Here is a 22,303-nt window from a genome sequence, read left to right as displayed (position 1 = left end):
GTACAGGACAACTGTATGTTTCACACTAATTCCATAATTAACATAAGAATGTTTTATAAGAATCAAAAAGACATTTATAAATCCTAAAACGAATTAACAGACGTACTCTATTGTTAAATATTTTGACAGGTTGCTAGGCGTTGGGGATTGCAAAAGAATCGACCTGCCATGAACTACGACAAGCTGAGTCGGTCACTGCGTTACTACTACGAGAAAGGCATCATGCAGAAAGTAGCGGGGGAGAGGTACGTCTACAAGTTTGTGTGTGACCCAGAAGCCCTGTTTTCAATGGCGTTTCCCGACAACCATCGCCCAATACTTAAAACAGACTGCTCACGAGAAGAGTTTTTCCGTGACCCTGGAAACCAGCCGCTAGATGGACAGCCCTTGGCGATCGCTGCCTCAAACGGACCAACAAGTCACATGACCAATATGACACCTAGTCACATGAACCCTGGACACTTTTCGTCGGGTCACATGACCCCGGCACATAGTTTGACAATGGTATCCCCTACAGGACACTCTCCGAGTGTTCAATCGCCAGAGCAACACAGATTCCTACAGGAAATGCAACGCATGTACAGTTCTGGGCCGTACATGGATAATTGTGTCTATTAAACCCATTCTTGTCACTATCGACAATTTTGTATCATAAAGTATATTAAATCTGTATATAGGTGTATAGTATATTCTGATGTAAACTTGAATATTTCATTTGTAAGCAATTTGAGCGGGACTCAATCGTCATTATGATATCCAAAATCAAGAAATATTTTTTCATAAAACCAAGCGACTTGTTACGCCAGCCATATGGTGATGAAAAGTTTTGTGCCATAACGTATATTTTAGTGCTTTTAGTTAATATACTAATTGCATTTATTTTCTACTTAGGAATCTGTATTCAGAAAGCGTTGATTGTTTTGTTTTAATTTTTTCTGATTGTATATTTTAATTCTCATTCATTATTCAATTAATTACTGTTTTAATTCATTACGGCAAATGGAGGGCAAACAGTTCCATTAATTAATTAAAACGACAAAGTTTTCACTTAATGAAAAAACCTGATTGAATATGTATGATTTTTAAAATTGAAATAGCCAAGGAAATTATATCCATAAGAGTGTTGCCATAGGTATTACTGTAATATAGCATGTTGCTTTGTTATTAAGATTGCCATAGTAACGATCACGTGATTTATATATATGTCTTGGTCGGATCCGTGATACAGTTACCATACACAATTAAATCAAGTCTTATTGTAGAACTTTTCATTCCAAATAGGTTACGGTAAAAGATCATTTCACCATAACATTCTGTTAATATCTTTAATACAGTAATACCTGAAGAAAAAAAAAACACAAATTCATCATTCCGCATCACTAATACAAAATTTTACTATAAAATACCGTAAATCGTGTGAATATTATATTTTAATCTTTGCTCGAAGGTCGTCTTTGTATGTGAGGCCCTTTTGCATTTTATGTCCTGCTTTGATTATTTCATTTCATTCAAAGGATTACTGACCCAAAAAATGCCCGTGTATGTCAGGGAACTATAAGTAATAATTGTGTAAATTGTATCGGGGTATAATCCATTAATATGCCATCCATTAACGTAACTTCTACAGGTGTGTGATGAGTAAATCTGTAGTATTCTAAGGCATCATTTACAAGTTACATATAAATATGTCAATGAAAAAATCTTTGTTTTGTAAATTTACAACGCCATATATTTAATGATGAATTGATGACGATAAATGGATATATCATAAATTATTCTGTTGATATTAATTTGTACTGTATATAGATATTTATTTATTTTAGAACAGGTTGTGTACTTCTTTGTCCATCTTGTGACTAAGCAAAAAAAATCTCACACATACTTTACTTCGTATTCATTATTAAAAACTTCGCATGAACTATTAAAATGCAGCTTTTAAAATATTCAACGAGAAAGCTATCATTCGGTTATAACGCTAGTGAGGCATTTCTGTCAGAAAAAATACAATGTTCTTGGCATTGATAAATAGAAATGTAATACTTTAATATTGGTCCATATATTAGACTACTTGATATAGCTTATTTTAAAAACCATCCATGCGTCTCGTGAACCCATTGCAAATCCAGTTTGGAAATATCCATTATGTTCTGAATTTCGAAATTTCCAAATAGGCTTAAGTTTTAATTGAAATATCAAATTTAGATTTGGCTTATGTTGTTCGGGTACCGTTGTTTGAGAACCAGTCATTGCTTACGTAACTTGTTATGTCATATGACTCTCAAGGTAACAGTTCACACTGTCCTCCACGGTTGATTGCATTTTACAGTTGATGGCACTTAGGTGATTTGATTTCTGATTAAACCATATAAATTGTTGAAATAACAAATAACAAAAGATTAAGCACAAGTTATTACAACCTATCAACGCATTATGTTTTCAATGAGTGACGTACGTTTTACACACCTGTTCAGGAACCCTGTTCTTTCTTTGTTTTAAGATTAAATGATGTTGTTTACATATGTCAAATTAAAAAAGAAGTGCTTTCCTGAAAGTTGTATTCGCAAAAAAATATTCTTATTCTCCAAAATGTAATCGATTTTAAGAAATTTAGTTTCAGATTCAGTACCGTTAACAGACCGTTTTCACACATGAATTTTTTATGATAAAAATCAAACTTTTTTTTTCTTGATACATATCTGTGAAAAGACTATAGCATCGTGGCAAATTTAAAATTATTATTTGAATCATGTTTAATCAAATAATATTTCACATATATGGGAATATCAACAAAAGTGAAAAATGAGTGATCATGATTTCATGGTATCATTGACTTCATTTCAAAACTGGATACTAATATCGCTCGTGTTGGCTTCTAAACGTTTGACCAAAGCGAGGCAACTCCTCCACGATCTAAAGTGACATACGTTATATTGCGTTCCTTTATAAGAATAATATATGATGTTAATGAAAATGCATTATAGCTGTTCATAATTTTATTACCATGCATAGCAACTGTCAAATATTTTGTGTAACTTTTAAACGATTAAGGTATGCTTATCTTACAAATATATTTATTTTTCTGAAAATGTTAAGAACTAATACAATATATTTTCACACTAATAAAATTATTTTTATTTTATGCTTGACACTATTGATATCTAAAAGCGTTGGTGATTTCATTTGAGATGTCATGAAATATATATCAAAAGTCTAAACATCGTAATTACCTAATCTTACTTATCTCACTTTACCCAATTTATGTTTCAATTATTTGATTAATATTCTCTGTAAGAAAAAATAAAACAAATACGCAAACACGAATGCATTTAATATGAATGAATTGTTATTTACTTAAATAATATGTTTGTTATGATTTCATATGTATGTATGATTCGTATGAAAGGAAATATTCTGGTGTATTTAGATAAACTTGGGTAGTAAATTATTTTGTTTGAGACATTGCAATACTTGTATGAAAGAATTATGTGCATAGTGTAACAATTACATAAATACAAGATGAGAAATATATTATTGACACACTTGTATTGATAAAGTCAAATGATTTCGTTAAAGATATTGATCAAATTCCTATTTACATTATCTAAATAAATTACTGTCTTAAGATTTTAATTTGGCTTTTTAAAAGAAATCTATCATTTTTCTTTCAAATTTTAATTTTATTTTATATCCATTTTTTTTCATTTCAAAGTTTTTATTTGTTTTATGGTATATATCATGTTTTGTAAAGAGACTGTTATTTTTCTTTTGAATTTGCTAATTTAATTGAAAATATTCAGAGAACCCGTAAACCCAAAACTTGTACATATGACACAAAGTCGTTTACAAAACAATGAAAGTACAATCTTTCCCATTTCGTGAGAATGTTATTTACTCCACTGAAGTGGTAGTGGAAATTGGGAAACTACTATAATACAACAAAAAGACATATTTAAACTGTTTTTCTTGTATAATGTATACATATTTATTGTCATTTCAAGAAATGTAGACTAATTTATAGATTAAACTATTTATAAGAAAGTATGTCTCATTGTATTTTTTTCATACAAAAGTTTACCTGGACGGCTGTAATACGATTAGAGATGTAACAAATTCATAACATTACATAAAAGAAACAGATACGAATATACCAACAAATTACATATCAGCCTTCCAAAACATGTAATCAGTTTATAGGACACTATTTTTATCTCTGTCTCCAAATAAACAAAAGTCTCCAAAAATAGTGTGCATGTTGGCGTCCTATATTGGAATTTGAATTTTGAATTATTTTTCACTTGAAAACAATAGTCAAGATGAAAACTTAAAGTCGGTATAGATATAACACACATTAAATCAGCTTGTTGAAGTAGAAATATACATTGACCCTTGAACACAACGACCATAACCTTCCATCTTTCTAATAAAAAGATTAACAGTAGGAATTTTTGCCTGGATTAGGTGTGATTTGCAAGATTTGTCGAAGACTCCGAACAGATAACAGTTTAAACGACGAATTGCTTTGTAATATCATCACATGAGCACGTCTGATGTCTTACAATTGTTCACGCGTCGGTCATCAATGTCAAGACAGAAATGTCAATTCATGTTATGCATATGGAACTATTCTGAATGGCATTAACTTCCAATTGGTGGCTCAATTTTATACGACTTCGAGCATATGGTTCGGATTTCGGAGGTCTATTTTCAAAGTTATAATTAAAGACATTGGACAAATAAAGGCACGACATGTATTTTTAATTAGAGGGGTAGTGGAGATAAAAAATATGAATTCGTGATTTGTCTTCAACCCCGCTATTCAGATTAAATCATTATTTTTATGTGCCATTATTTTCTGAAGAGCGAAATATTCTCATAAAATCAATGTTGAAAGTACATTAATATATCATGCTGAATTGATTGAAATTATCAGGTCCTACAAAAAAACTTTACAGTTGCCCCCCTTTAATCACCAGGGGTAACAAAACACATTTTTACTATATGTCATGCGGAATTCACGATTATTATATTACAACGTTCAATAATTCGTTTATCAAAGATAATAAATGTTTACGTTCCTGTGCCGAACAGCTTAGATTCGTTATCAGGATAATAAACTTATCACTAAAATCATTATTTAAATACAGATTTTTAGACGTAAATGGTTGTCTACTGGTTGAAACCAATATTATAGGCAGATTCAGCGGACTATTGCAGAATAAACGTGCTTGTCAAACTGGTAGCAAACACGAATCCACTAGCTAAATAAAGAACAAACAGCATTACAAGTTTTAAACGCTTTATTCCATTGTCATTGACTTAAATAGGGCGTTGTTGGAAGCTTATTTAATTTCTTCCCCGAAGACATTTAATCTGGCAGAATATGATAATTACAATATTCAATATTTTTTGCGTTTGACTGATAATGCCACTAAAGAAATTAATATTTCAGTGGAAATTGTTAAGACACCTGTTATTTACATGTACATGTATTTTAAGATAATAATTGCTTGCCCTATTTAGATAAATAAGCATTACAATGAATACTAGTTATGTCTTGATAAAAGTGTAAGTGGTGCAACCATATTCATTTAGATTGATTATCATGCCATTGGAAACGGTATGCAATGTACATAATTGGAGGCTTGCCAAGTCATCAGTTAATATCAGTGGCAATGAATATATGGAACAACTGTCCTAATATAAATATATTGATAGGTTGATATGTTGATAAATATTCAATAAAAAATCGTGTATCATTATGATAAATAAACGCAATACAGTGAAGAATCATTCATTCCTACGGTAGATTCATTGAGGATATTCCTTGTTTCTTGATGCATACCAGTATTATTTCATCGAGTGAGGTGGAAACTTTGATATTTTTTGTGCACAAACTAATGACGTTACAAACAAAATGATATGTTCACTGTCAAGGCTGCATTATGATTGGTCAAAACTTTTCAAAAAGGATTGAAATTATCTCATATATTTTCACTATAAAACCTTATATTTCACTGCGAAAAATGTAAAAAAAAATATATCATAAGTGAGGTGATCCTCTTGCCAGATGTTGTATAATTGCATATATAAAAAAAAATTACATTATATTCAATTCCTTGCCCCAAATACATACATGTCACGTACATACTAAACATACTTAAAAATAGATAACATATTATTAAAAAATGAAACATGCATGGAACAAATCAATATTACATTCATGAAATCTGTTATTGGTGAAGCCCAGAATATATCGAACATATATCTATGATACTTAGAACAGGAAAAAAGGAAGGAAAAAGAAAGGGAAATTAAAGAAAAACATCAGAGCTCATACAAATATATGACACATATGGATAAACTATGGGTTTATTTTCTGGGACACAAGAATGAGCTTTGTATTATCTAATCACATATTGTTCCATACGTACACTTACCCGAGTCACACTTGGGTCGCAGTAGTTCTCCGATCAAGCAACATTGAATGTATATTAAACAGTTTGACAATCGTATCTCTAATCAGTTTCTTTCCCTTTTCACTGAACATAGCGAAATCTACACTAAAACATAAATAATCCTCGTTTTTGTCATTTCACTTAACCAGCATTTTGAATTTGGATTATACAGGTAAGAGATATAATGCTGACTTGGGATGTATACAGGTAAATGATATAAGCTGAGTTGGGATGTATACAGGTAAAAGGTATTTTATCAGCCAGGTGTTGTAACATTCTGATCCTCCCGAAACCCAAGCGAGTCCCTGCAAAAGCATGAATGTCAGAGTACTTAATTTAGTCTTCTTTTTATAAGTAGTCCAATGCAAAAATATGGATTAAGGAACGATTTCCCTTGGCGTTTCGATTTCAGTTTTTCATTCACGTATATTAATCATTACATTCGTATAGTTGTTTCCCATTGACCATACCATTGCAATGAACTTGCTTTGATAGATAGAGGTATATCATTCCAGCACCTGATCATTATGTTAGCGAGTGTGTGTCACTGTAGGGCGTATTGTAATGATCTTTTAAAAACAACCATAGTGTAGTGTAGAGCATGTAAACGTCATTTGAATGATATATTTGAAATTCAATTGCAAAGTTTCTTCACTTTGGATATTCTTTGATTACATATATGATTTTCCAGCTAGTTTACGTGTGTATGCGGAATAGAACTGTATGATTTCAATGCATATGAGAATGTTATGCATGTGTATAGTATATTTCTTAATGATACTGCATTACATAGGTTTTGTCGGCAAGACAGTGGCACTTTAATAAAACTCCAGATCTAATCATTTATAGGGAGTCTCTTTTTGTTTCACAGATATCACCCACATTTGGCTATTTATCACGATTCTGGGATTTCTGTCAACTGTATCATGTTGTTCAAGGTCAGATATCATCAAGATTTAACACCAATGTAAATACAAAGAATACTGGTGGAATATCATGGTTATGTGTTTTTCTTAAGCTGATTCAATAACAATAAATCAACGCCATTTTCACTGACCTTCATAATATATCCGGCCAAGGTCATTGCGCTCTGTCCCAGTTTTCGTACCAATGGATCAAATTATCACACCAAAATGAGGTTTTAAATTGTCTAAACTATCTCTTGATCATTTTGAACTTGGGATCGGCTATATCTATACACTTTAAGTTTGTATCGAAAATCGAAAATATATGTACAGGGCCTCAATCGCGAGACATCTACAAATGTCATATATGACGTAATGCATGACGTAACATATGACATAACTCGCCAGACATCCAAAGAGAAAGTATAAGGCATGAAAGACCAAACGAGACAGATCATACATTTATCTAACCGTCCACATTCACATAGACTGGGAGCCGACACGACCTTCCTCTCGGCTATATGGTAACCTAGAACCCTTATCTGACATAGTTCAATAACTGCAAGTAATATCAAAGATTTATGCAGTAAATGCCAGTTCAATAAATATATAAATAGAACAAATTTAAACAAATTAACACAAACCACGTGGGTATTATTAAGTGATAACAAGCCTCTGTTTGCCACCATAAAACGCACAGAATATGTAATGACTAATAAAGGTATGGAGCATATAAAGATATCTCGTATCGTGATAACAAATCTAATCGAGAGTTCGAAATAGAGTGTTAAAACCACGATTAAACAAAAGAAAAATATTTCTTCAATAAATGATAAATCTGATTGTATTCGTCCTTTGTTTGGACTTAGATGAACCCAAACATTTTTCCCAGAACACTGCCGACATTTTGCTATTTTCCTATCACACATCCATTCCTGTACCCTGTGGCTTACATGCATCTGAAAATACTCGATTATGGAAATGAAAACCAGAACGTAATACAGTTCTAACTGTAAGGTGAGAATGTATCTTAGATAAAATGCAAATTTTAACATTACAGTACAATAGAGTATAAAATCAATACACGGTTTTTCAATAAATAATACAAAATTGGAAAAAAATATCATGGTGACAAATATGATGCATGGGATATTTGCAAGTAAAAAATACAATTTATATGGGGCAAATATATACAATAAAACTAGAAAAATAAAAACAAACTTGATCTGTATTGCGTCTCGTTTAAGAAAATTTCCTATAATCCCACAACTTGCTGTAGCTGTATGGGTATTTTGTATTGTTCGAGTCCGAGGTAGCGAAGCTTTTTCGAACTGATAATCCACATGTATTTCACGTGTATTCTTATTTGTACGAATTCCATCATATATGGTGAGCTGGAGTAGTTCTATGAAGGTCAAGGCCATCAGTGTGTAGTGCCAATTGTACCAGGTCTTAGTAAACACCAACCTGAGACAGACTGTCTTCAGGGACATCCAGCAGTAAGCAGCTACCCCAAACGACGACCCAGGGAACGATTCCCTGTGTGAATACACCGACATAAACAAGAAAAACACATAGTGCATCAAGATAAAAGTGTCGTCGTAAATTCCAGAGTAAAACGCAGCATTGGCTAAAGACCACATCACAATGATTTCTATAATTCCTTTCCATTTTCGTTTCACGTGGCCGTTTTCCTTTGTTTCCGTCGGATGAATGTTTGTGTCTGGTGCCATAATCAGCTGAAAAAGAAGGATAAAATCAATTTTATGGTATTCACTGAAAAAATCATAAAAATTAGTCACAAAACATGTATTTGCCCAACACGGCTTTTGAAACCAAAGTTAGTTTGTAATACAGTATTGACGCACAAATAACGTACTAGAACACTCTAAAACAAACAAGATTGGAATTGTCTAGTCATACCTTGTGACGTAAAACTGTAAATCCTAAACCCAATTTTGCAACATTGCTCTATTGATTAACTTTAATTCTAACGATCAATATGTGTATCATGTGTTTATAGTCAATGCCTCGACCAACGTTTTAGGTTCCGCACAAAAATAGGAAATTTATGTAAAATCACCTACAGATATATAAAACAATAAAGTCACGTTTATTATTGTATAATCAATTGTATCCATAGCTAACATTGAATATGAAAGTAAATGAATTACCGTAATTACCACAATTAAACAATACAAAGGAGAGCAGGAAGTTTGAAATTATGTTTTACAAGGTTCGTTGATAAAATTGTTTAATAGAGTATTGTTAATATTTTATAGTTTATTATTTTCATTTTTTCTTTCACCACAAACGATAAAAAGCATAAATTCAGCCTTTTAACATGGCTATCATGAACAGATCCATATCTACAATCAATACCGTGTGAGCCAACCCCTGGTTTCTGTTTTTAGAATGTTAACACAATATGTTTGTTGTGATTCGAGGGATAAGATGTTATATGGAACGTGGACGCTATCCTGTCTATCTCGTCACCACAAGCATTTGATTAAATATGGACTCTGTTTTGTGAGCTTTCAAGCACTGGGACGCTATGTAGAACCAGAAAGTCAAAGCAGCCATTGCACGTGACATTGACATCGATTTTAAGTAAGTCGTGCACCAACATTGACACGTCGTGATCTTCAAAAATCATTCCTTACCGATCTCGGGACCACTGGGTGACTACGTCTGCTGTAGACAGACAGCGTCTCAAGGGCCACAGTTTGTCAAACTCTTATCTGAAGACCATTTTCCAAAATGTTTGGAGGTAACTCAGCGTCAATCAGTATTTTGTGGATGTCTCGAATACTTTCAATATATTTCAAATGGTAACCAATTCATTTCTAGTTTCAGCACTTCATCAAGCGACGAGAAAGTGACGATCTCACGGTATCACTTGATACCTGAAAATATAAATAAATTAAAATAATCCAACTGAAATTTCTTTTCAGACATATGCATTTATATGCATTACTAGAGTATAGAAATGAGCATTCACAATTCAAACATTTAAAGGTGATAAAAACCAAAGGGACATGGATAATGACATTAAACGCTAGAAAAATTTGATCATTCATTGCGAAATATAAATGTTTGTCTTTTCATTTTTCTGTTCAAGATTTAAAAAAAGAAAACATGCATACGTCATGACTAAATCTTTGCAGATTGAAATTTCAACTGACTTCAATAATACCGGAGATATGGTTAGGTAGGTGTTTCCATTCTGGCTATGAATTAAAATGCCAAAAATGTCGGTAATTATTTAATAACTTAAATAAAGTAAATTAAGTAAATAGTTAGTGTAATAACTTGTTAACATAAGTGCTATCTACATATAAAGTTTTATTAAAGTATAGTATAGTAAAGTTACTAGAGTATCAAATAATCTGTCATATTTTAAACATATATGCCAACATTTATGCACAGAATTAAACTACAGCCACGAAATCTCATCAAACAATTTTAGAAAATCAGCAACTGCAATATTTAAGGTAAGGATACGTGACTAAAGTGGGTATAGGGATCTTTTTGCCTGTGCCCATTGTTGTACAATAAGTTTAATAAACTATCAATTGTCTAAACAACGAGTTAACTTTAGTTACTGTTTCTGAATCGCTAACCAAAGGTGAGCAAGTGTTTTTATTTCTCAATAAGGTGAGTGTAAATGCGGCCCCTTAAATATACCTCGTGTCTCAATCAATCTATAATCTATTAATGCATTTTGAAAACTGTTTGCATTCATAGAAAGGGATTGATGGATTACCTTACATGCACACATTGTACAACCCTTTTGATACTACCAAGTACAATTCGCATTTCGCAATACGTTTAGTGGGTTACGTTAAATCGATTTCGGACGAGAAACGCGAGGCTTATGAAAATATTAGATTGTGAATTCCACTGTTGATATAACATAGACGGACTCCCTAGTAACGTGTCAGCCTTGACTTCGGTACTCCCGCACTCACAATCTACTTATTGGTAAATGGATAGGGATTTTAAAAGGATCAAATGATTTTTTATGCCTTCGAATGTTAATTTAACTATTGAGAATATCTTCTAGCGGATATTATATATTTTTTGTTCTGAACATTTACATTGTATATCAATGGTATAGATGTTACACATGCCATTAACCTATCAATCGCCTTGTTGAATTATATACCTGGTATTCATGTATTTATATATTAGTGATATACTGCAGTACAGTAGTCGTGTGGTATAACACAGTGAGGAGTGTCCATAGTTCTATATCAGTATAATGTGTACAATGTTTAGGTACGTTTGGCTGTATGCTTCAGTGAGGTAGCACTATAAACCGAGATCATTCAATCCTCAGCGGATACAACACGAACATGCCACTGGCTCCCAAAACACACTTAAATGACATTAGACGTTGTTAGGACGATAAAACAATATAAGATTAAACTTAGTAAAAATTGACGATTATTTATATTGATTACAATTTTCATCGCAAATCTTTTCGACAAAAAATATTTATTCGACAAAACGAACTGTAGCCCGAGATACTCTCACCCGGATACCAGACTAAGACATTATGATAGATAAATCATTAAGACATTATGATCGATAAATCTAGAGTACAGATAGACAAGAGAATCGCGAGCTAACCGAACTGTTCCTACATGATCCGAGTGAACAATCAAATATACTAAATCCTCGGAATATCACTTTAGCTGGATAGATCAATACCGTCTACCGGCTAACACTGTTTGTTAATATTAACACGTACATATCAGTTTATATACCAAAAATAGGGTTTAGAGTATAAATAAAGTTATCAAACAAAGGTATTCAGAAATATATAACTTGCGGCTAATAATAAGAACAGAACAATATATTATGGTATCGGCTTCATACCTGACTGCGCACGTGACATTTAGTCTCCACAATAGAAGTACATTGAGTGAATATTGATTTTCTTAAAATATTGAATTTTAAGTTATATCTCTAAAGAAATCAAACTGAGAGTAAATAGTATCTGTATGGCGGTGATCTATTATCAAAATTGATAACCAATCAATCAGTGATAATGTATACTAGTGTTCCTTACCTGCTGATAGTAGATGTGGATTGAAGACATGTCTTGTCGGCTTTAATCGCGATTCCTTAGTGCGCGTCTATAAATTAACACAATACACATGTTAGAGCTTGCTTCAGGGTACCACTGTTGGGTTATCATCATATGACTACCGCGAGTAAACAGAACGTCCTAGATCAAAATCAATCTGTCTGTGTATGAAATTTAACAATTCGTCATGACTACCGGACGGTTTTGCCTGCCAATCGTATGTGTATATTTATGCTGTTCATTGTCGATGACTGCATACAAAATTGATAACGGAGGTTAAGAATTTAGCATACCGCATATTGCCTACCAGCCTCTCAAGCTATCCAGATCCGCGTAGACTATTTAGTGAATGAATTAAATGGGAAAAAAGGAAACGAAAACTTGCTTAATATATTTTCATATCTCGATAGACTGACAAAATGATATTCGAGCAGATGGAGAGGATTGTTGTAATGCAACCCATGTATTAATAAACATAGCACAACTGACCATCAATACCTTACCTTCTATCCATCAAACCTGATACATTATAATGACTGTTATTCCACTGCCCTAAACACGTGTCAAACCTGATACATTATAATGACTGTTATTTCACTGCCCAAAACACGTGTCAAACCTGATACATTATAATGACTGTTATTTCACTGCCCAAAACACGTGTCAAACCTGATACATTATAATGACTGTTATTCCACTGCCCAAAACACGTGTCAAACCTGATACATTATAATGACTGTTATTTCACTGCCCAAAACACGTGTCAAACCTGATACATTATAATGACTGTTATTTCACTGCCCAAAACACGTGTCAAACCTGATACATTATAATGACTGTTATTCCACTGCCCAAAACACGTGTCAAACCTGATACATTATAAAATGACTGTTATTCCACTGCCCAAAACACGTGTCAAACCTGATACATTATAATGACTGTTATTTCACTGCCCAAAACACGTGTCAAACCTGATACATTATAATGACTGTTATTTCACTGCCCAAAACACGTGTCAAACCTGATACATTATAATGACTGTTATTTCACTGCCCAAAACACGTGTCAAACCTGATACATTATAATGACTGTTATTTCACTGCCCAAAACACGTATCAAAGCTGAACGCTTTGTTCTACATTGACTTTCGTTTATTCCGTCCTTGCATATTAAGTAGTTACATCTCTTGCATTGTGATGTCATCATTCTATGATCGTTTTCTATGCAGAGTACGGGACGTTAAGCTCGCAAACACATGACGTAACAATAAAAACCCACCCGCATTACATCTTAGAGGTGAACAACATATTATGGACGACAATTAATGAATCGCATTTTCATTGAGCAAAAAAGTTAATTGATAATATTTATAAAGCATGTTACATTGAGCAAAGCAAACCTAGACATGGATGGTAAAAACACACATCATTGAGAAAAGATTTTTACCCACCTATCAGGCTATTCGTTTACGCAATGCAACTTTACTATGATAATTTTATTTTCTACTGTGATTTAAATTATATGTATGTATTCTAACCTACCTTATAAAACCCAGACATGTGGTCCATGTTACACTCAGTGCTTTTTGCCCTAAAGTCAATATTAAAGTGTTGTTGAGTTTATATGCGTTTATAAGGAAGTCGCCGTACATTGCCCTACGTTTAATGAGATACGTGACCTTTGTGTAAATATAAAACGCGTATTTTATATATGCAGTGATATTTTTGAAAATGAAAGTTGATATATAAAACGTGTATATTTGAGTAATGGTCTATTCACCATTTTTTTGTTTTATTTTCATAACAAACATTTACACAGTTACGAGCACATCTAGATCTTTACACACTATTTTGACTTGCCTGAATTATAATAATGTTTTTTTATTATCCATTTATTCATAACAATATCGAGGTATCTTATATCGATGTGGCTCTATATTTCACCACATATTTTTGCGTTGTCTATCATATAGCAGTGGGATTTATTCATCTTTATTCAATTTGAATGGGTAAGTGGGGTGTGTTCAGTGTGGAGCTTTACAGGTTTTTTATATGATATTTAAATGTCTCTTTGAGACGTTGTGTTATACACTGTAATACACTATTATCGAACTAGGAATGAACACGTCGGGGACCTGCTGAGATAACAAATGGCCACAAAATGTAAGATATACCTTTTAATTGTAAATTATCAATTACATGGTGCATATTTTAGGCAGTCGTCTGTAACTAATCGTGGTAATATATATTTTGTCCTGACTTAACCAAAGCTCATCACTTTGCAAATATTTTCATTATTCAACAACACTATGAAATGGCCTTGTATTTTCTTATGAACATTCGATATTATTCTCTGTGTCGCAATATATATTAGCACAGTATGACCAGTTAAGCCCAGACATGGACGTCAACAGAGATTCATTACAGCGCTGGCCCACTGAAATATCATAATGGAAGGACATCCCTGCTATGATTGACCTGTTACCATATTTGGTTGACATTCATACCATATATGACGCACTTTCTACTATAAGGATTTCATCAAATGTGGGGTCATGAAAGAGAACTATCTCAGGGTATCTTGCAGAACATTACTCGTCTAGAGAGAATGATTAAGCAATAAAATTACGAGTATTATAAGTTCATGTACAGAAAAAAATCAGCTAGGTCCATCTTGAATTTCTTGGTATAAGAGATTAATATGGTTATAGAGTGTATAAAATTTGTTTACAAGTAAAACATTTACTGAGACAACTCTTCTGTCGATATAAATGGACAATAAAGTGGGGCATTAATTGGAGTTCATCGGGTGGGTTCAAGCTGGTATATCAACAGAATTGTTAATTATACCGACATATAACGAGAGTCATGCACGGCTATTGTACTGCCATGTCTGGTCTCGTATCGGTAACATATTTAGAAATGAAGTGTTTGACTATTTCATCCCCATAACAACAAAGGTCTTGTGAGGACAGGAGAGAGTAAGATGATCGGTGAATGATCCAATGACGTTTCTTATATCATGTACGTATGTGGTGTTTTTAATTCGTATTAAAGATAATGGTATGACTACTATTAAATGTTTTTCGGCCTTTAATTACGTTTGCTTGCCACTACAGACTTAACTGAGTTATGCTTCACATGCCAAGGTATCTTTACTATGGGTAAGCACTGTTTATTTTCAAATCATTTTACAACATAAAGCTAACCAAACTTAATTATTCAGAACGGGTGTATGTCAGAAGGTATATACTGTTTACTGTACTTATAAAAAATCTATATATAGATAACGTCCTAACTACTGATTAAACAGTCCATTATACCAGTATATTTTACTTACACTTCAACACAAAGTGTCAACACATCTTGTCCTACTTAATTCGGATTGATGAGGGTAACATTTAGTTTTTCAGTGCCCATGGGGTCAAAAACCGAAAATTCTGTCACGAGTTTTTTGTTTGTTTGTTTTTATGGATTGTTTTGTATCATAATTATAACAAAACTCGTTTGATTTCCTTTTTTTCTTGGTTGTATTCTATGCAACCTCTAGCCGTGTTTTAAAATGGGAAGCTAACAATAGAAAACTTTGTACAAAGATATGTTTAAATTTACAATTCCGCGAATATCACTAACGAACACGTGTGCCATTTTATACAATTGCTCTTCGTTAACACTGAATCATGTAGCTCGAAGATCCTAATTCTTTCGAACTATATTTGTTAATTTGTGGTTTGCTTTTCAAACCCAATGCCAGAGAACGGATAGCGATTAAAAATACGTGTACATAAAACAACCTATTGTAGCCAAAAGAAACGTAGAAAAGAGAACAAAAGTATTTAAAAATTTCTGGCGTTTTCTGAAATGTTCCGTCAATGACAAAAAAAAAACATTTTTCATGATTCCAATGTCTGTTTAAGCTGTCTAAACTTTTCGGAGACCTCAATCCACCCCTCTTAACTCATTCCCTCTCTCGTCCTACCTACACCAGAACTGCATGGAGAGAGCCTAATAAAAAGGAAAATTTCTAGTAGATCAAGAAAGGACTCCTTTTGAATTATAAGCATGTCATGGTATGTATTTTTATGTTATCATGATACGCGTTGATCATAAACTACTTGGAAGTTTATTTATCCCATAACTATGGGGGAAAATGTGATAATTTCCATTTTTAGTTGGTTATTGTTTATGTTTACACACTCCAGTGTGTAAATTGGTGCCTCTGATTGGTCAATTCCAAGATTTCTTGATGACGATTGGCTCTTAACTTCAGGCTACTTTTCATAGCGCTTTTTCTTTTAAATAGCATTGTATTTACTGTTCAACAGGTAGTTGCTTATTTAAAGTATCAAACAAAAGAATAATGACTCTCTATTTATGAACTATATTTTTGGCGGAAAGATATCACTACACATTGTATGGTGGTAAGTTTCCCTGAGTGAAGGCGAGAAAATGGTCACCACGGTATTACTATAGGGCTAAAGTTATGGGATAAATAAGTTCCCCAACGCGTGACTGTTGTTTATCATGTTTATCTAAACCCTCGTTAGTTAATTTTCAAATATTTAAAAGACAATCGCTAAAGCTCGTGTCTTTTCAAAATTTGAAAATTAACTAACTTGAACTTGATAAATATGTTAAACAACAGTGACATGTAAATTTTACGTTGATGTTTTGTGTTACATCTCCATAACATAAAATCTGTTTCAATTCAACCTTTAAATGTAATGGAATACTTCGACCATGGTAAATAATCGAGAGAAAAAAATTCAAACTTTGGACATTTAAATTAGATCTCTTTTTGTGTCACAAATTCCCAACAGTAAGGTGATATGTAGTTATTAGAAATACTTATCAAAGTAAATAGACTACAGTTGTGTCAATGGGTGATCGTCTGTGCAGGCGTTGGTAAAGACTGTCACCACGTAACACGAACACTTTACGTTTTACTCCTGTTATGGTTTCTCTATGTAAACAACACGTGTGGTAAAATATAACACCATGCCTTCAATGCAACATGTTCTGCAAGTTCAAACCTGGTCTTATTCAATACAAAAGTGTCATATTACAATGTATCTTACCTTTCATTTCATTCGTGTAGGTCTAACTAGTGTACGGTATCTATATCAGTGGAGGATCGCTAAAGCGACGGCACAATCATTTCAACAATGATGTTATATGTTTTGATATGCATATAGCTATTTAAAAATAAAGGAATTAAAGTGACGCATGGTTGGTTTTTCATTGGATGGTGACATTAAAATACCATAGACTTACCATACCAGTTTTGTGAGGATAAAAATAGTAGACTGAAGATATGTGGAACATATATTGTTGTGGCATATGTTTACATACTGCTTGATCGTGCGCATTTTAATGTAAGTGTTTGGTTCTGCGTCGTATCGTGCGCATTTTAATGTAAGTGTCTGGTTCTGCGTCGTATCGTGCGCATTTTAAATGTTTTACTTGTTCCTGTTAGGATATAGATTTCATGTGCATGAAAGTGACAACGCATTTTCTTTAGTGTTTAGGTAAATAATTTTTTTAAACTATTTTCAAAAGTGTCATGTGATTTCGGTCATCATTTAAAAGAAGTGACAGCGAATTATGTTAAAGGCCACCATAGGTTTGATAATCAGTCGGTACAAAAGAAGCCTTACTTGTCGAACCTGTCTTCATTTCAGTACAAAACAATGCTAGAAAGCTGTTATGTCATTTTTTAAATTTCTATTCCATACTGTTCAACTCTGAAATGGATGATGCTATCTAATTATGAAAGTCAGGATGATCTAGATATTTCGAAGTAGTACGTAATCAAACGCTAGTCCAGCAAATACTGGCATTATCCCAAGGAACTACTTGGTAAAGATCAGAAGACTTGGTTGTTCAAAAGGTGATTAGCTGAAATATTTGACTAGTTAGGTTTCATTTTTCATTTGTTGAAAAACCTCTTGATTGTGTATCCTCTTAAATTGACAAGAAAGTAAAGAAGGAAATACATTGTACTCTAAACGTATGACCTCTTGTAACACACGTAGGTAAACTTAATGGCAAACCGGTTTTCTGCCACTAGAGACCTCTCGAGCTCTTACATCCGGATCATCGCAAGAAATTGATATAAATTTATATAACTTGTTTCACAATAGATGTAAAATGAATAAAGATTATATTATAAGAATCTTGAAATGACCACGGAATGATTACGTTGGCTGAAAAACTTACGTTATGGATATTTTGGAAAACCATATAGAAACAATTTCTTCATGTCTTGCTGAGAGAAAACAGACCTATCCTATTATTCAATTGCATAACTAATAGACCTTAACAACCATGAATTCAGGATTAAGATTGGAAGATCTACTGTAAATCCAACTTTTATAGCGTTCAATTTAATTTTGCGAATTTCACAATCCAAGCATATTCGTGAAAGCTTATCTCCGGAATTTCATATCTAAGCATTTCGGAAGCTTAAATTGATATCTAAACCATTTTAATTTTAAATCCGCAAGTTGTAACTTTCGCGAACTTGTTTCAAAATGGAAATTGAAAACAGCTTTAGCAGGCGCGAAAGAAAAATTGGATCACAGTTAACTAACTGGAGACATTTTCTCAGCAAAAATATGGTTCTGAAATGTACAACAGCAAAACAATGTGCCAATGATATTACAATGTGTCTTTAGTTTCTGTTTGTTTGTTGTTTACTGTTGTATTTAAGTGTTGAAGTAGTACTTCCACAAATTGACAGATTTTGATTTCAAATGTAATAAAAATTGAATAAAGATTTGAATAGCTCAAGGGAAATAAATCGTACCGTAAAACTGTTATTTAGACAACCCTACCCTACTAAATATTATATATAGTAGTTACAATCATTACGTCTATGATACCAGACAACGATAAGGAAAAATAACAAAGTTTTATAATTTACTAGCGAGGTATATAATGAACCGTTTTGACTTTTCCACAGATCTCATCGTAAATAAAATTTTATTAAATCTACTTCCATCAATAACTCCCTTCAAAGTACACGTAGTCAAAGTGGCCGTAACATATTCAAGTGTTGTTCGCAGTTCAAACTTTTATAGTTTTGTGTAGTTCAATCTAGAATGTAGTTATTTTCATTTATTTGAAATTTTATTTATTAGGATTTAAAAATAAACCAAAAATTAAAAAATAAAATAAAACTTAAATCATGTTGTCAATAGCATTAAATTAAAGTATAAAATTGCTCGACACTGATGTGTCTTTACCTGAAGACATCCTTAAAGTAAATCATTAAAACTAATAATCAATTTTAAAATCTACTCGTATATTGGAATGTAGTATTGGTAAAAATAAGTAAAACGAGACATGAAACAATTGGTTATACATTCATATTTGTTTCTAATATCAAAATGTACTTTCATTGTAGATAAATAATAACATCTCGATGCTTCAGTAGCCTCCGATTATCAAGATATGCTTTGGTATAACATAAAGGCTACAGTCCGAACAGTTTATGTTCCTTTTAAGAACTAAGTACAATTAGGCCAACTTGGCACCGTTTCAAACAATGTCATTGTTTTAAGATTTATAAACATTTGACATAATGACCTGGTTGTTATATGTAGGGCATACGTCCTTAATAATAACAGGCTGGCATTTCTTCAATACCTAGTCTGTAAGTCCAAGGTTCGGTTTGTAATGGAAATCAATAATGGCGAGCTATAATATTAAGTTCACACTTAATATGTTGTTGGCGTCCTTTGTTATTTCTGGTTACGATTTAGTCGTCATAGGAACCTCAGTTTCACTTTTTATCATACTGTTGTTCGATCTATCCTTGTTATTTCTTCTTCTGAAGAAAGTGAAAAGAAAACCCCAAGGTTGTGAAACAGTTATCTATTTTGGCCATGAAATTTCGTCGAGGACCAGGGTCGGACTTCTGTTTATGGAGCTTTCTGAAATTTTTCGAAATGCCTTCGAAGCCATGACAACATATATGATCCGTCTACCTTGTCACAATTAATTTAAAACTCTTCGTTGTGAGCTGACTAGCGTGCATATGCACCACGTTTCTAATAATGCTGGGACTTTACAGAACATTATTTTGGAGTTTGGTGTCATTGTGTTTGAGCTTGTTCAGAAGGAAGTATTCCTCCGCAGAAATATTCAGGAAGTCAACCTCAGATGAGACGTGGCTGGTGTGCGTGGAGATTCAGACTGAAGAACAATGCAATATATGTGTTAATTGTTCCTGTATCTGTTGTTCACCCATCGTCACAGTATGTAACGCCGCTATAGGCCGTGATAATGTGATTGTTGGACAGGAAACGTTATCATCGAATGCTGTACATTTAACCCAGTAAACAGTTGACATATTTCATGTCCAAACTCCAAAAAGGAGGGAAAACTAGTATTGTAACGTCAATGCACTCCAAAGACAGTCCAAAGAACGATAGGAACTGACTTTGACAGATGTTTACCGCGATCACATTAAAACTTCAGATTATTGAAGGTTGTGTACTATAAAACGCATAGGAAAATGTGTTGAAAAGAAACAGCTACTGGCCCCCACAACTACTCAATAGCAAACTGGATGAAAGGAACTCTTTTAAAATTTTCTGCGATATCAGCCTATCTCATGATATCTGCCTGGTATCCAGAAATTTCTCACGTGTAATATCTTTGCATAATTATGACTTGTATAACATAACCTGGATTGAATTATTTTGCCTGTACCGTGCAGGAAATCCACTGTGATGTCACGACAGAAACAATACTGTGACGTGGCATGAGGATTTCGAGGACGTCGGAACAAAATGGCTGCCACTGCTGGATTTTTGCTGCACATTTTGGCGTTGGTATTTTTTAAAAATCATGTTGTTATGGATATGTGATGAAATGTATCTTAAATTTGTGATAATTTCATGTGAGATTTTATGGAAGCTTTGCAAAACAAATCTCACACGAAATGAACATTCGTTTAAGATATAAACATATCTATATATGACATCATTGACTGTAAAATATAACTAGATTATAGTGCCGCGATGACCAATACAAGGACATTAGTTACGTAGTGATATAGATACATATGTAGGTCATCAGCTGTTATATTTCAGGTGTTTTATTTATACATGATTACGTCACTAGAATTATGTATACCAACCTTTTGTATTTCACAACCAATAATAGACAATGGCTTTTATTGATTGGCGATTAACAATGATGCATTGATTAAAAGTCTTTGTTATATTTGATCTATGTTTTGGTAACTTTAACTTCGGGGTAGAAGATCAAAGACTTCAGAATTTTGTTTTTATTTCAGATTTTTTGTATCGTCTGTCTTGCTTTTAAAACCATTTGACAGGTGACAAAGATGACAAATATCTAAAAATTGGTCCAATATACGTAATGGTTGATAAATACGATAGCAAGAACTTGATCAGCTTACAATAAAATCAAATTTAGAAAAAGTACGACTTTAACATCAATTCTAAAAATTCATCTAAAAGTAGTATTTAAAATGCTATTGAAGCTTAATGAATAAATATTTTCATACTCTTCGAGGTTGACATTATTTAGTTATTCGTTTATATATTTCAACTGTATTTGTGTGCAGAATGATATTAACTCCCTTCAAAGTACACGTAGTCAAAGTGGCCGTAACATATTCAAGTGTTGTTCGCAGTTCAAACTTTTATAGTTTTGTGTAGTTAAATCTAGAATGTAGTTATTTTCATTTATTTGAAATTTTATATATTAGGATTTAAAAATAAGCCCAACATAAAAAGCTTAAATCATGTTGTCAATGGCTAAATACTACACATTAAAGTATAAAATTGCTCGACACTGATGTGTCTTTACCTG

General features: G+C 32.8%; 1 protein-coding gene and 1 long non-coding RNA gene across 2 annotated transcripts in view; one reads left to right on the top strand and one right to left on the bottom strand.

Annotated features, from left to right (window-relative positions):
* The window catches only part of LOC138320701 (ETS translocation variant 1-like), a 57,485-nt gene extending 53,447 nt beyond the window's left edge, over nt 1–4,038 (top strand). Inside the window, exon 10 of the mRNA XM_069263868.1 lies at nt 130–4,038. Coding sequence (XP_069119969.1) covers nt 130–618 — 489 coding nt within the window. The 3' untranslated portion in view covers nt 619–4,038. The remainder of the gene's footprint in view (nt 1–129) is intronic.
* A 1,255-nt stretch (nt 4,039–5,293) lies between these two features.
* On the bottom strand, nt 5,294–12,885 carry LOC138320700 (uncharacterized). Its single transcript, XR_011208233.1, has 3 exons — nt 12,438–12,885; nt 10,024–10,266; nt 5,294–9,099 (listed from the first exon to the last, which is right to left on the bottom strand). It is a non-coding gene; the product is annotated as an uncharacterized lncRNA (long non-coding RNA).
* Nucleotides 12,886–22,303: the final 9,418 nt, after the last annotated feature.

Source organism: Argopecten irradians, chromosome 4 (assembly GCF_041381155.1).
Source record: "Argopecten irradians isolate NY chromosome 4, Ai_NY, whole genome shotgun sequence".
NCBI classification, from domain to species: Eukaryota; Metazoa; Mollusca; class Bivalvia; order Pectinida; family Pectinidae; genus Argopecten; species Argopecten irradians.
Note: the sequence above shows the minus strand (reverse complement) of the source record. Positions and strands in the feature narration are given on the sequence as shown.